The sequence below is a fragment of the Oncorhynchus mykiss genome, chromosome 32 (genome assembly GCF_013265735.2).
Source record: "Oncorhynchus mykiss isolate Arlee chromosome 32, USDA_OmykA_1.1, whole genome shotgun sequence".
Taxonomy (NCBI): Eukaryota; Metazoa; Chordata; class Actinopteri; order Salmoniformes; family Salmonidae; genus Oncorhynchus; species Oncorhynchus mykiss.
Window position 1 is genome coordinate 24,199,662 of NC_050572.1, and position 16,295 is coordinate 24,215,956.

Sequence of the window (16,295 nt, forward strand, 5' to 3'; positions counted from 1 at the left end):
AGATGGCCGCCTCGCTTCGCATTCTTAGGAAACTATGCAGTATTTTTATTTTTTTAATGTATTATTTCTTACACTGTTACCCCAGGACATCTTAAGTCTCATTACATACAGCCGGGAGGAACTAATGGATATAAGAACAACATCAACTTACCAACATTACGACCAGGAATACGACTTTCCCGAAGCAGATCCTCTGTTTGGGCCACCACCCAGGGCAATGGATTGGATCCCAGCAGGCGACCCAAAACAACAGCGCCGCAGAAGGGCCAGACGGAGCGGTCTTCTGGTCCACCGCTCCGAGTATCGCCCACTGCTCCGAGTATACTACTAGCCAACGTCCAGTCTCTCGACAACAAGGTAGACGAAATCCGAGCAAGGGTTGCATTCCAGAGAGACATCAGAGATTGTAACATTCTCTGTATCACGGAAACATGGGTCATACGTTATAGACACCTGGTTTCTTCACACATCGCGCCGACAGAAACAAGCATCTCTCTGGTAAGAAGAAGGGCGGGGGTGTATGCCTTATGAATAACGAGTCGTGACGTGATCAAAACAACATACAGGAACCCAAGAGAATTGTCTTTGATTATAATCACAGTTGTGTACACCCCCCCAAGCAGACACCTCAACCTCAACCTCATTGGACTCTATGTAAACTGAAAACCACATATCCTGAGGCTGCATTTATTGTAGCTGGGGATTTTAACAAGGCTAATCTGAAAACAAGGCTCCCTACATTTTATCAGCATATCGAATGCACGACCAGGGCTGGGAAAATTCTGCATCATTGTTATTGTAACTTCCGCGATGCATACAAAGCCACCCCTCGCCCTCCTTTCGGAAAATCTGACCACGACTCCATTTTGTTGCTCCCAGCCCATAGACAGAAACTAAAACAGGAAACGCCCGTGCTCAGGTCTGTTCAATGGTGGTCCGACCAATCTGATTCCACGCTTCAAGATTGCTTCGATCACGTAGACTGGGATATGTTCCGGATAGCGTTGAACAACAACATTAATATATACTCTGATTCGGTGAGTGAGTTTATTAGCAAGTGCATCGGGGATGTTGTACCAACAGCAACTATTAAAATCTTCCCCAACCAGAAACCGTGGATTGATGGCTGCTTTTAATCAGGGCAAGGAGACCGGAAACATGACCAAATACAAACAGTGTAGCTATTCCCTCCGCAAGGCAATCAAACAAGCGAAGCGTCAGTATAGAAACAAAATAGAGTCGCAATTCAACGGCTCAGACACGAGACAGGGTTTACAGTCAATCACGGACTACAAGAAGAAAACCAGCCCCGTCGCGGACCCCGATATCTTGCTCCCAGACAAACTAAACAACTTCTTCCCTCGCTTAAGGAAAATACAGTGCCACCGACACGGCCTGCTACCAAAACCTGCGGACTCTCCTTCACCGCAGCCAACGTGAGTAAAACATTTAAACGTGTTAACCCTCGCACGTTTTTACGGACATATTCAATCAATCCCTATCCCAGTCTTCTGTTACCACATGCTTCAAGAGGGCCACCATTGTTCCTGTTCCCAAGAAAGCGAAGGTAACTGAGCTAAATGACTATCGCCCCGTAGCACTCACTTCCGTCATCATGAAGTGCTTTGAGAGACTAGTCAAGGATCATATCACCTCCACCCTACTTGACACCCTAGACCCACTCCAATTTGCTTACCGCCCCAATAGGTCCACAGATGATGCAATCGCAATCACATTGCATACTGCCCTAACCCATCTGGACAAGAGGAATACCTATGTAAGAATGCTGTTCATCGACTACAACTCAGCATTTAACACCATAGTACCCTCCAAACTGGTCATTAAGCTCGAGACCCTGGGTCTCAACCCCGCCCTGTGCAACTGGGTCCTGGACTTTCTGACGGGCCGCCCCCAGGTGGTGAGGGTAGGAAACAACATCTCCACCCCGCTGATCCTCAGCACTGGGGCCCCACAAGGGTGCGTTCTCAGCCCTCTCCTGTACTCCTTGTTCACCCATGACTGCGTGGCCATGCACTCCTCCAACTCAACACGTTTGCAGACGACACTACAGTGGTAGGCTTGATTACCAACAACGACGAGACGGCTTACAGGGAGGAGGTGAGGGCCCTCTGAGTGTGGTGTCAGGAAATACAACCTCACACTCAACATCAACAAAACAAAGGAGATGATCGTGGACTTCAGGAAACAGCAGAGGGAGCAGCCCCCTATCCACATTGACGGGACAGTAGTGGAGAAGGTGGAAAGTTTTAAGTTCCTTGGCGTACACATCACGGACAAACTGAAATGGTCCACCCACACAGACAACGCGGTGAAGAAGTTCAAAATTTGGCTTGTCACCAAAAATACTCACAAGCTTTTACAGATGCACAATCGAGATCATCCTGTATGCCGCCTGGTACGGCAACTGCTCCGCCCACAACCGCAAGGCTCTCCAGAGGGTAGTGAGGTCTGCACAACGCATCACCGGGGGCAAACTACCTGCCCTCCAAGACACCTGCACCACCCGATGTCACAGGAAGGCCAAAAAGATAATCAAGGACAGCAACCACCCGAGCCACTGCCTCTTCATCCCGCTATCATCCAGAAGGCGAGGTCAGCACAGGTGCATCAAAGCAGGGACCGAGAGACTGAAAAACAGCTTATATCTCAAGGCCATCATACTGTTAAACAGCCATCACTAACATTGAGTGGCTGCTGCCAACATACTGACTCAAATCGCTAGCCACTGTAATAATAAAAAAATGGATGTAATAAATGTATCACTAGTCACTCTAAACAATGGCACTTTATATAATGTTCACATACCCCACATTACTCATCTCATATGTATATACTGTAATCTATACCATCTACTGAATCTTGCCTATGCCGTTTGGCCATCGCTCAGCCATATATTTTTTGTACATATTCTTATTAATTCCTTTACACTTGTGTGTATAAGGTCGTTTTTGTGAAATTGTTAGATTACTTGTTAGATATTACTGCACGGTCGGATGTAGAAGCACAAACATTTCGCCACACTCGCATTAACATCTGCTAAGCATGTGTATGTGTCCAATAAAATTTGATTTGATCACATAACATACCCTATCTCTAGGAGCAGCTTGCCCACAGCCTTCCAACGCCAACGTCATCTCAAACATAGAGAACTCTGCATTCATAGCTTCTCCTGACTCCCCCTTTCTCTTAAAGACATCTCCATGCTTCTTTAACTTTTCCCTACATCTCCTCTTACTCTCATCACACAGGTGCTCACATCTATGAACCGGTACATCTGAAATGTACCATTATGTTTCACATGATAAAAATGTTTTGATTGATGGAACAATCCAGCCAATGGTTAGGCAGCTGTGGTTTTGGCAGAGGAAACTGATTGGTCAGGACTCATGAGTAAAAGGTCCTGCCCCAGAGCAAATCTCTACAAATGAACAAAACTTTCTACAAATTTACAAATCTCTTGGTAAGGTGATAACAGTGACAGAACTCTGAGTACATGCAGATTCAAAATCTGCAAGTGTATCTTAAATTCACAGTAGAATATTCATACTCGTAAATTCACTTTATGCTTTAAATCGTATTGAATGTATTCAAATGTCAAATTACAAGTTTGCGACCATTCTTAAATCTTTCACACATCATGATACAAACTTGCGAATCATACTTGCAACCATGAATCATAAATAGTGTGTGTTCACGAAATTCAAAATACAAGCCCTGTGCTTCTGTCATCATTATAATCCCATAATTCAAGGCCCTACCTTCAGTGAGACATAAGGAGGATGGAATTTGACCTGCCCGGTTAAATTAAGCATATGCTTTTCTTTATGCCATTGAGTCTGAGTCACAAATTTAAAACATGCAGAAATACATGGAATCAGATGAGCAGATATTGAATGAAGCTACATTTATTAAACAATTTGGCCGAATTTGTATGAGGTTTAGTTAAAAAAAGTGAAAAGCATAATACAAATATGTATAAACTGTAATGACACTTTGGAATAATATTAGTTGCAAAAAATCGAATCTCTTGTCTTTTTACTGAAAACGTCATCTCACAGTAGCACAATCGTTTCTGTGTGACGTTGCCTGGGCACCATGGAAACCGCTCTTAGCTTGTGTCATTTCTTTCTTCAGTCTCTATAACAGTTTGAGAGCTACAGGAGTACGGAATGACTGATGACATTCTCAGTTAGCTGGTTATCTGTTATCGTTATTTGACCATCTAGTTAGTTCGCTAGCTAGCTAATCTTGTTTAGTTTGATCTAGCTAGCTAGTTAGGTTAGTGACAGTTGGTAAACTGGTTAGCTAGCTACATTAGCCAAGGTTACGTATTAGCTAGCTAACGTTAGCTAGCTACTAGTTTTTTTTTGCTTGGAAGACGTTGTTGTCAAGAGGTGGTCCACAGAACAAAGACTCGAATCAATGCTCGAATCAATAAAAGTCACTGGTATGTATGCACTTCATCTGTGTATGACTTGAATTTGCTTGAATTAGCTAACATTAGCTTTCCAATCTGTCCAGAAAGCCAGCAACAACAAAAACACACTGCACTTCAAACAGATAAAATGCTTATAATAAATTGTGCTGCATATATGCTGCATTTCCACTCACTCTGAAACTGGCTGTTGTTTTGACATCCGTTAATTTTATGTTTTTAATAGTAAAAATGTATTCTATTTTTAAATCCGTTCTAGAGCAAAAAACAACAAGCACTAGTATCATGACAGGTCAACAGATAGAGGCCAAGTTGAAAGCTGCATCCTCTGAAGATGGAGAGGGTCAGTTTATGGCTTGAGCGGAGTGAGCTGGTCAGGGAATGGTAGACGATGGTGCTGGAGTCTGCTGATGATCTTGTAGAGACATAATAGACATGTTAGACATTATAAAGCAGTCATAACGTACGTGCTTAACTTTTCAAGCACCTTTCAAGACACCAAAAGTCACTTTTACATACACAAGATAAAACATCTATAAAAGCACACATTTAAAAGAGTAAGCATATAAAAAGTACACCAACATTGTTATAACAAGTCTAACAATGCATTATTACTGTCAGTAGCTGTTGCAGTACTTGTTAGTACATTGACATGGTCAAAGGATATTTATCCATTCTTAATGTATTTGTTCCATGACCAGCTACGGACTCATCTTTTGGAATGATTCAGCTTGGGCACTGTTATCTGACATGGTTTGTTTTGAAATCTGTTGTTGCCATGTGATCTGCAGAAGTCCTGAATTGGTTGAGTTGTTAGTGCAGTGGTTGCATAGCTTCCACATCAGTGCTCCTGTCTGAACAAAGTAGTTATACACAGTGTGATGACGCTCCTGGTCAACCAGCCCATCTCACTGGAGCACAGGACACAAGGCTCTGCACTATGGCTGCTACCCTGTCAGACTCTGGAGGCACGATGGGAATCATTTGGCGACACGCCTACATCATAACTGACTGTGCTTTGTGCATAATAGTCCCACTAAGGACTGCTGGTATTGCTATAAAGCTGTAACTGGAGAGGTTGTCGGAAATGTCCATTTGAGGTCTATGCACTGTGATTCTATGAAATGGAGGAGGATAGAAGCAGCCTTTATTGCCTTGGGCTGAGTGAGTCAGTGTTGCTCTGCAAACACAAACTAATGATATCACCCTCTGAGCTATTGAATAATCCTCTATTGGGTTCTGTAAACAACACATGCACACATGACATAATTCACAGAAATCTAGCTTTAGAGCTGAACTGGCTGCAGACTGAAGAAGCTCCCCTGTCTCGTTCTGTAAGAGGATTAGTCTATGTACTGTTCAGTGAGTTAGTGAGAGAATCTAAAATAAGTAAGCTGCTGCGTCAGTATTACTGACTCAACCCTCGGTCAGTCATCATCACTTGTTGTTTCAGAAAGGCTCCATTGGCCAGAGATGGAGCAGTCTAAGAAGTACCTCCTGAGCTTGACAGTGCCGGTAGAGATGGAGATCTCTAAGAAGTACTCAAGCCCCACTGTGCCGGACAAGCAGCCTCTGAGCCCCACTCAGGTGTGCCTGGAGAAGCTGTCCTCCAGCATCCTCAAGGACCTCTTCACCACAGGAACCAGCAGCTACAATGTGCTCCTGCAGGGCGAGGAGGAGGAGAGACAGAGCCCAAAGCACTCCCCGTACCGCAGGCCCAAGAAGACTGTGAGATGTGCCTCTACATCCAGCAGGTCACACGATAACCACCACCATCCGTCTGTAACTCCTCTGTTACTGTTGGGCCAGCAGGGCAGCGGAGACACCAGGGACACCAGGCACTCCTCCCACCACCATATCTTCTCCTCCGCCTCAGGGGGCTTTGCCAGCGGACAAAAGGCAGCCCACAGCATCAGGGTCCTGGGTAGCACCATGGGCCTGTCCCCCCGCCCTGTCACCCGGCCACGGAAGACCTGCTTTTCCAGCTCACCCCGTACCAAGCTGCCCTCGCTGCCCAGAGGAGGGGTGATGCGGGAAGGGGAGAACGCCGGAATCAAGAAGCTTTGCATCCTCACTGCCATCAAGCCGTCCAACGTGGAGAAGGAGAAGGTGAAGTTCTTCAAGTCGGACTTTAGCTACAATCCTCAGTTTGAGTACAGCAACCCTGTGTCTCCGCTGGTGCTGGCTCGCCACAACAATGCCTCCGACCGCTTCCTGACACAGGTGAGACCCAGGTCAATTAATTAATAGTGTTTTTTTGGGCCATTTTAAACCATAAATGTCCCTACACATCAGCTATAACAGTGGAGAGGTGAGGAGCGAATTATCATGCCAATTACTGTTACAGGTAAGTCTAAGGACAGGAGACAAGTTTTAATACAACTAAGGCAAGAAGTAGAATAGGCACAACAAACAGTAAGCACTTCCAGAGGTCGGTACAGATGACCTACCCTGTCCTAAACCATGTCCCAAGTGCCCAATACTACTGCTGAGCCGGCTGATTTTAAATAGTGAGGCACATTGTGCCGGGGTCAAGCCCAGAGCCTGTGGCCAAACAATTTTTCTCTGCCAAACCTCTTATTCTCCCAGGACTGAGCTGAATTAAATATGCTCACTCGGTGAAAGCCACGTAGCCAGGCAGCAGACAAACCCTGACAGACAAGCTTGGATAGATTAGTTGGGGGGGAAAGGTGCTTTAAAACTCAAGCTTAGCACACCAGTCAGGGGGTGGAATGAGACACCAGTGCTCTCTCTGTCTGAGCTGTAGTCTGGAGATCTATCCACATTAGTATTTATCAAATGGCTATCCACATTAGCCCTTAGAAAGGCCAGATAGCCAACAAGCTACTCTAACGATAGATCAATAGCTGAGTGAGTATGTTAAAAGTCATGTTGTGATTACCCCAACAAGAGAGACAAGAGAAATCAGACATCATAAAGGTTATTGGATACATGAATATTACTGCACATCTTTGTACCTCACGCAATAGTTAGCGGAGCTTCAAGAATGATTTGAGGGAGAAATACATTTCCAAGAAAATATTATTTCAAGCACTACTGTAAATCACAGTGATTGTACTAGGTAGCCTGCTGTATAACATATAGTCCAGTAGAATTAATAGAATGTAGTCTGGGCTAGTGTTTTGAGTGCGGTTGGAATTGAATAGCAACCCCTAAGGTGTTCTGTTGTGTGCTTGCTATCTGGGTAACACTAGTATACTGATAGGAACCTATGGCAGCCTCTTTTGTTGAGTGAAGACTACAGAAAATGTAGGTAATGTGATCCTGTGGTGGACGTTGCCGTTTGTGCTATCATGTTTACTTTCTTCCACTCCTGGGATTAGTATTGTTTTACACATTCCCATTGTGTATAGCTGTGTGGCCATTCACTACACTGATGTAGAATAGAACCCCTTTTTTTGTTTTGATCCTCAATGCTGACAATCAACTGTTATTAAACTTCAAACGATGAAACACAAATTAGCCTATCTGCCCAACTTCATGTTGTTTAGGCTACCTCATGCAGTTATCTTAACCCTGATAAGCTTCAGGAACTCATTTACACTGTGTGACTTCAACAGCTAATTGTGCTATTGCGCAACAACTCCAGTTACTGTACATTTAACAGAACTGACTTGATTTCCAGTCTCTATTTGATCTCTATGGCGTGTGCGCTGGGGCGAGAGAGAGGATGATCTCTGTAATGATCTGTAGGGAGCAGGGACTGTTTCTATTAAGCCTAGTCCACAGCCCTGACCACACCACAGAGAGAAGAGAGAAAGCACTGACCTGTCCTGCCCTGGCCTTGCCACCTGACAAAACAACTCCAAGTGCTATTCCTAAAAGGGAGCTATTTATATAGCCTAATCATAGATAGCTCTGCTATGCAGTATATCCCTCCAAACAAATCAACTGAAGGATCTTGTTATTTCCCTCAATATCATCTGAACACGTTGTACTCCTGAACTGAATCAAGCCTTTGTAGCTGTATCCTCACTGAGATAACACCTAAGTCCATTATTAGATTTTAGCATAATGTTTTCTGTCATTGTGTTTCTCTCCCCCTACAGGCGGTGCGTATCATGGAGTTGGCCCTCCAGAAGTATGGGAATTATGAGAAGTTTGAGCAAGCCACAGGAGGCAACCTGCTCACCAAGTGCCGTATCTGGTACCTGGTCAAGAAGTACATGGAAAAGGAGGGTTGTATTGGGGAGGTGAGAGGATATGAGCCAGCTGGAGTAATCTGATTCTAGAACTGTGGTCAAGGGCAACTTTTACCTGGAGAATGGTAGAAGCAACCCCTTACCACAGATCCAGGGTCAACTACAGTGCCTTCAGAAAGGATTCACACCACTTGACTTTTTCCACATTTTGTTGCTACAGCCTGAATTTAAAATAGATTAAATATATATTTTTTGTCACTGGCCTACACACAAAACTCCATAATGTCAAAGTGGAATTATGTTTTTAGAAATCTTGAGTCAATAAGTATTCAACCCCTCTGTTGTGGCAAGACTAAATAAGTTCAGGAGTAAAAATGTGCATAAAAGTCACTTAATAAGTTGCATGGACAGTAATAGTGTTTAACATGATACCCCACACATACAATTATCTGTCCCTCAGTCGAGCAATGAATTTCAAACACAGATTCAACCACAAAGACCAGCAAGGTTTTCCAATGCCTCACAAAGAAGGGAACCTATTGGTAGATGGGTAAAAAAATAAAAACAGACATTGAATATCCCTTTGAGCATGGATAAGTTCTTAATTACACTTTGGATGTTGTATCAATACACCCAGTGTAACGGATCTCGTGGGTTGAAGAAGGAGACCAAGGTGCAGCGTTGTAGGTGTTCATTATTTTTAATAAACTGAACACTGCAACAAAATAACAAAGTAGAAAAAAACGAAAGCGCACAGCTCTGTCGGGCAACAAAACAGCTAAACAGAAAATAACTCCCCACAAAACCCAAATGGAAAATGACAACCTATATATGATCCCCAATCAGAGACAACGATAGACAGCTGCCTCTGATTGGGAACCATACTCAGCCAAAAACACAAAGAAATAGAAAACATAGATTCTCCCACCCGAGTCACACCCTGACCTAACCAAACATAGAGAATAAATAAGGATCTCTAAGGTCAGGGCGTGACACCCAGTCACTACAAAGATACAGGCGTCCTTCCTAACTCAGTTGCCGGAGAGGAAGGAAACCGCTCAAGGATTTCACCATGAGGCCAATTTTTTTATTTTTTATGTTTATTTAACTAGGCAAGTCAGTTAAGAACAAATTCTTATTTACAATGATGACCTACCAAAAGGCAAAAGGCCTTCTGCGGGGATGGGGGATTCAAAATAAATGAAATAAAAATATAGAACAAAACACACATAACGAACGACAAGAGAGACAACACACCACATAAAGAGAGACCTAAGACAACAACATAGCATGGCAGCAACACATGACAACACAGCATGGTAGCAACACAACATGACAACAAAATGGTAGAAACACATGGCAGCAGCACAACATGGTAGCAGCACAAAAGAGGGTACGAACATTGTTGGGCACAGACAACAGCACAAAGGGAAAGAAGGTAGAGACAACATGATTGAGTCTTTGAATGAAGAGATTGAGATAAAGCTGTCCAATTTGAGTGTTTGTTGCAGCTTGTTCCAGTTGCTAGCTGCAGCAAACTGAAAAGACAAGCGATCCAGGGATGTGTGTGCTTTGGGCACCTTTTTAACTGAATGTGACTGGCAGAACGGGTGTTGTATGTGGAGGATGAGGGCTGAAGTAGATATCTCAGATAGGGGGGAGTGAGGCCTAAGAGGGTTTTATAAATAAGCATCAACCAGTGGGTCTTGCGACAGATATACAGAGATTACCAATTTACAGAGGAGTATAGAGTGCAGTGATGTGTCCTATAAGGAGCATTGGTGGCAAATCTGATGGCCAAATGGTAAAGAACATATATTTTGGTGACCAATGGTGACTTTAAAAGAGTTTAATTGCTGTGATAGGAGAAAACTGAGGATGGATCAACAACATTGTAGTTACTCTACAATACCAACCTAAATGACAGAGGGCAAAGAAGGAAGCCTCTACAGAATAATGTTGACTCAGGGGTGTGAATACTTATGTAAATTTGATATTTCTGTATTTCATTTAAATACATTTGCAAAAACTAAAAACATGTTTTCACTTTGTCATTATTGGGTAAAATATATGTAATATTTTTTAATTCAGGCTGTAACACAACAAAATGTGGTTTAAGTCAAGGGGTATGAATGCTTTCTGAAGGCACTGTATGTTCATCCATCTAGTGGTTATGTCAGAGAGCAGTTCCCAGATGTCCCATGGCTATAAAAGAACAGCCACACAGTTACAGGAGAAGGCTGACATCCCCGACTTGTACAAGGTTTCCATTTCCATGAGCACATCCGCTTTACAGCCCTGTTGTTTTTGTTGAATAAATGAATAATAACTTCTGACACGTTCTGAGCCATGAAGGTCATAGAGACCATGGGAAACAGACATAAGAAAATACCACTCTCCCAGGACCTGGTTAATCTTGTTCCTCCTAAATCTCCCAAAAGAACAAACCCCCTAAGATCACTATAATTAACATTCTGCACACCAGAATCAAAGCAATTCCCACATAGTAACCCCATATTCTGCTATGGTACCGTAGCGCTTATTAAGGTAGAGGTTTCTTAACCACATATCTCTATGTGGTGTCTTTGCCAGAAAAATCTCAAAATCTCTCCCTCTCTCTGTTGTCAGATAGTGGTCAACGTGACAGACGACCTCCTCTCCAGAGCGTCCATGACGGTGGTGAACAGCCGGCCCACTCTGACCATCAACATTGCCACAGCCCGGGAACACTGGCTGGAGGGCATGCTACGACACGAGATCGGTTGGTACTATAACTCCATTATACCTCTAGGGGTGCTTAGTTTTGTCAAGAGGTGCACAAATCCCAGTGTTTGTTCCAGTATTGCAGCCACACAGTAATTCAAGGGTAACAATGCACACAGTTGTCCTGGATCAGGGAGAATGGGTCAGGAGTGCTAGGTGCAAAATATGTATTGGTTGATAAGAGGCACTTCCACAACCACAGCACATTTAAATGAACACAATCATTACTCATGGTCCTGGACCACTCAATACTGAACTTGCTGTTTGCTCTCAGTAATTCACCGGCCCACTAGTCTGCTCTGCTGTACTCAGCAGCACTGTTATTTTTTCTAGGATGAGGTCAGCTTGGGACTCCTCACCCTGGTGGTGCAATATAGCCACTGCGATCATTTCCTGTGTCTGTACCCTCTGCCCAGGCACACACTACTTCCGGGGCATCAACAACGCCCAGCAGCCGTGGAACAGCGGAGTCGGCAGGAAGAAGCACAACCTCCGACCTTTGAACCCCACGGAGGAGGGGCTGGCCAGCATCCACTCTGTCCTGTTCCGTAAGGACCCTACCCTGTGGAGGGCTGCCTTGCTCTACTACACTGTGTACCAGGCCAGCCGCATGTCCTTCTCTCAGCTGTTCCACAGCCTGGGACGCTTCGTCCAGGACCCCAACACACGCTGGGACTATTGTGTACGAGCCAAGAGGGGACAGACCAACACCGCACAGCCAGGTAACTAACACAGACATAACCGTTTGTTCACACGCTCATCCAGATGTAGTATCTTAATTTGAGCCGGTTTGCTACAGCAGGAAAATAATCAATCCTGCAGCAACAGGAAATGTGAATTATTATGTGGATTATAATTAATGGACATTTTTGTAGGGGTCGATACATCTTTCGTAAGGGAAAATCAAGTCTGAAATTTGAAGGTGTAAATTGCAAACTTCAGAAGCCTTTTTAAACCGCCGATACACCACACGTTCTGAATGTTCTGCATTGCAGGAAAGTATTCCTGCAACAGGGTGATCAAATTAAGCTCCTACATCTGTACATAGGCGGTCCTGCATGCAGCTACACGCCTATCTCTTACTTGAGCTTTTCCTCCTACTGGAGTCAGCATTTTCTACCAGGCCTTGACTGTTTTTAACTTCTGATATAATGAATGTGGCCTTGGCTGTTTTTAACTTCTGATGTAATGAATGTGGCCTTGGCTGTTTTTAACTTCTGATGTAATGAATGTGACCTTGGCTGTTTTTAACTTCTGATGTAATGAATGTGACCTTGGCTGTTTTTAACTTCTGATGTAATGAATGTGGATGTAACAGCTTTCTTCTGTGGACAAAGGATCGGACCAAAGCGCAGCGTGGTTAGAGTTCAACATGTTTAATAAAGACCATAAATGTGAACACTACAAAATACCAAAACAACAAATGTGGAAAAACCGAAACAGTCCTATCTGGTGCATAGACAGAAGACAAGAAACAACCACCCACAAAACCCAACACAAAACAGGCTACCTAAATATGGTTCCCAATCAGAGACAATTACTAACACCTGCCTCTGATTGAGAACCATATCAGGCCAAACATAGAAATAGACTAACTAGACATACAACATAGAATGCCCACTCAGATCACACCCTGACCAAACAAAGCATATAAACATACAAAGCAAACTATGGTCAGTGCGTGACAGTGGACTTGGCTGTTTCAGTACGTACTGATGTCATCTCCATGGGCTTGTTGTTGTATATTTCAGGTTGTTTCAGTAAGGACCAGGTTTACCTGGATGGCATCCTGAAGATCCTGAGACACAGAGAGAAGATTGACTTCCAGCTGCTAATGTCTCTGGGGAAGGTGGGTAACAGGGGGTATGTTTAATATATCAGACTAGGACCCATAGACATAGCAACAGTAGGTTTATCAGGAGGCTGCCTAACCTGCATCCTATGCCTTTTTGTGAGTAATGATTATTTTTCAAAGGGTTTGCATTACACTGCAGACAGGAGACGCAAAGGGCGATGTGTTTGACTGCACAGCTTTCGTATCGCTCTCCTCTCTCCCTCTCTCTCCACCATAACTACAATGCCTATTTGCACATGAATTTAAATGAGATGCCAGGCTGAAAAAGCTTACGTAAATACAGCAGTATGAGGAGAAAGCAGAGCAGACCATATTATGACTTCAGGCATAGAGAGGGAACACATGACTCAATGTGTTTCACACAGATGGGCTTCCAGTGTTACTGCTGTCTGTTCTAGGCATATCTGTATAGCACAGGTGGCCAACCCTCCTCCTAGAGAGCTACTTGGTATGCAGGCTTTTGTTCCTGCCATGCTTTAGCACATCTGATTCTAATGAGCTGCTCATCAGAGCATGGATTCACAGTTCCTGGTGTGTTAGAGTAGGGCTGGAACAAAAGCCTGCCTGGAGAAGGGTTGGCCAGTGGCAATCCCTGCTGAATAGAAACCTGCTTGCATTACATTATTCCATCTGGATTGTTTCTGTCTGATGTTTTTATTTGCTTGTTCTAAAACACAATAGCATGATCTCGATTGTTTCTGTCTGTCTGCTTGCCCAGGTGTCGTACGAGGACGTGGATCGGCTGAAAGGCCTGGCGCAGATGGAGCCCGTGAGGATACCTCACTTCCTGCAGGACACAGCGTGCTACGCTGAACAGCTGGAGAAGATCATGGAGGTCAACCAGCTGACTGATGAGGAGCTCAGGGTGCTCATCCGAGACATGGAGGACTAGTGGGCCTGCACACTCAGTTACTCCAACACATAGCTTTTATAGGTTAACAGCAACCGGACCAAGATCCATTTGGGATTGAAACGTTTTGTAAATAACAAAGGCAGAGAGGTTGTTATAAGGTTGTTATAAAGGTATGTGTTGGAGTACGTGAGTGTGCGGGTTCTTCTGTCCCAGTACCCCATGAAAAGTGACCATATGCTCCTCATCTGAGCATACCCAGAAAGAAGTGACCCCTGACCCTCCAGCATGCCACACTTCCACCGAGCTACTGAGCTACCGAAACCTCATTAAAGTCAGTGACATCATTCACAGTGACAACCCTGCATCTCTCACTACCATCCCCAACAGGCAAAATGGCATATGATGTCATGATGATGTAGTTTCCTGGTTGAAAACTGGTTTTCTACTACGTATGGTAGCTGTGTGACGTGACATGACTTGTGCAGCGTACTGTATTGTATGTAGGATTTCCCTCTCCATATTTCTCCATCTCTCTATCTCTCTCTTGCACCCCAAAGGTAAGTGCACTTCTATTTTCAATCTTCTGTTCCAAAGACTAATGGGTTCCTATGCTTTTACTGTGCCCTTGGTTGGTTGCTGTTCTTATAGTTGATGTTCAGGGAATTACCCATGAACCAGAGAGAGTGTGTGGTTGTCAGGATCGGGCTGCAGTAAGAGACATACAGGAGAGAGATGGCTATGGTATCATAAAAGCACAACACTGATTCATGATGTGCCAGGTCACAGTGGAGGAAGGCATGTGGAAGAGGCAAACTAACGAAGCACAAGACAGCAGCATAGTGCTGAGATAGTAGGATTGTGATAGCATAGAAGTGCATTGTGGATCATATGTATTTGTGCCCCGTTGATGTATCCGGCAAGAGGTTACCTTGGTGCAGCAGCATCAATCCCTTCAAACACCCACCGTCTTAAGATTTGCACTTTTCTCTTCAGCATTTATAACCTTTCACCTATGAACTTTGAACTGCTTTGTTTCTGGCAGTTTCCTTAGAGAAAACCTTATAACCTTACACTGATAAACTCTCCTTGCTGCATTTTAAAACCAACCAATAGGCCTAGTGTTTTTAAAGGCACAGTACAACAGTAATATTGTACTGTAATGTTTTTCTCCATTTGTCAAACATGATTGACAGGTTGTTGATGTTCTTGCTTTTGGTACCTGTTATGAGAACTGAACACTGTGATATTTGATAAATATTGTTCTATTGACACTTCCACCTAGCCTGGTCCTAGATCAGTTTGTGCTGTCTTGCCAATAGTTATTTCTAATGACCATAGGAGTGGGCAGGACATCACAAACTGATCTGGGACCAGTCTAATTTTGACCTGATGTAGGTAGCATGTTTGCTGCCGATACTTCACCACAAATGGCCCTGGGCATGATCCAACTGTATGATGAGCACTATGTATTGTATTGCACTGTATTTTAATACCTCCTGATGTTCACTGAAGCCCCGGGAAACCCTAATAAAGTGGATCCATCACCTTGGAGACTTCTGTCTCAATCTGAGGAAAGAGGTGTTGCAGTCACCTTGTCACTTCATTAATCTCCGGTTTCGCTGTGAGACTTGACTCCATTGTGGCTCTGTGTTTATTGGCACCTACAAGTACTGACATGCTGGAAAATAGGCCTCTGTCTACACGGATCACCAACGGATCCTGGGCGGTCACTCTGCTCCATAGAACCTGGGTTGTATTCACTAGGCATGAAATGGAAGAAAACAGGCTGAAACAGGGAGGTACTATCGGAACTTGTCCAATAAGAAATGCTTGTTTTAATTTTCTGTTGCAGAACATTTTTAAACGTTTTTCTACTGGTGTGCCCTGATTTGTTAAACTGATAGGTGCTTGTCCTACTTGAGGAGACAACTTCATAGTGGGGGCTGGTCAGGAGGTGTTTTCTATGGTTAGATATGGGTGTTTATCAGTGGAGCCTGCTGAGGGGATGACGGCTCATAATAATGGCTGGAATGAAGTCAGTGGCATGGTATCCACCACATAGAAACCATGTGTTTGATACCATTCCATTGACTCCATTTCAGCCATTATTATGAGCCGTCATCCCCTCAGCAGCCTCCACTGGTGTTTATAGTCTATTGGTCGAGCTTGACCTGGCTGTGTTATACTACTAACAATGGAATCAGG

At 43.9% G+C, this 16,295-nt stretch overlaps 1 protein-coding gene across 2 annotated transcripts; it reads left to right on the forward strand.

The window, feature by feature from the left end:
• Positions 1-4,108: 4,108 nt before the first annotated feature.
• On the forward strand, positions 4,109-15,635 carry LOC110488145 (uncharacterized protein KIAA0895). Of its 2 annotated transcripts, none has more exons than XM_021560182.2 (7): positions 4,109-4,468; positions 5,910-6,679; positions 8,527-8,670; positions 11,248-11,380; positions 11,799-12,104; positions 13,134-13,231; positions 13,956-15,635. In XM_021560182.2, exons 1-7 carry the CDS (start codon positions 4,444-4,446, stop codon positions 14,127-14,129), a joined length of 1,650 nt encoding a protein of 549 aa, XP_021415857.2. In that variant the 5' UTR covers positions 4,109-4,443; the 3' UTR covers positions 14,130-15,635. The 2 variants fall into 2 exon arrangements, with proteins under 2 accessions (XP_021415857.2, XP_021415858.2); XM_021560183.2 differs by having other exon boundaries at positions 4,111-4,468; positions 5,914-6,679.
• Positions 15,636-16,295: the final 660 nt, after the last annotated feature.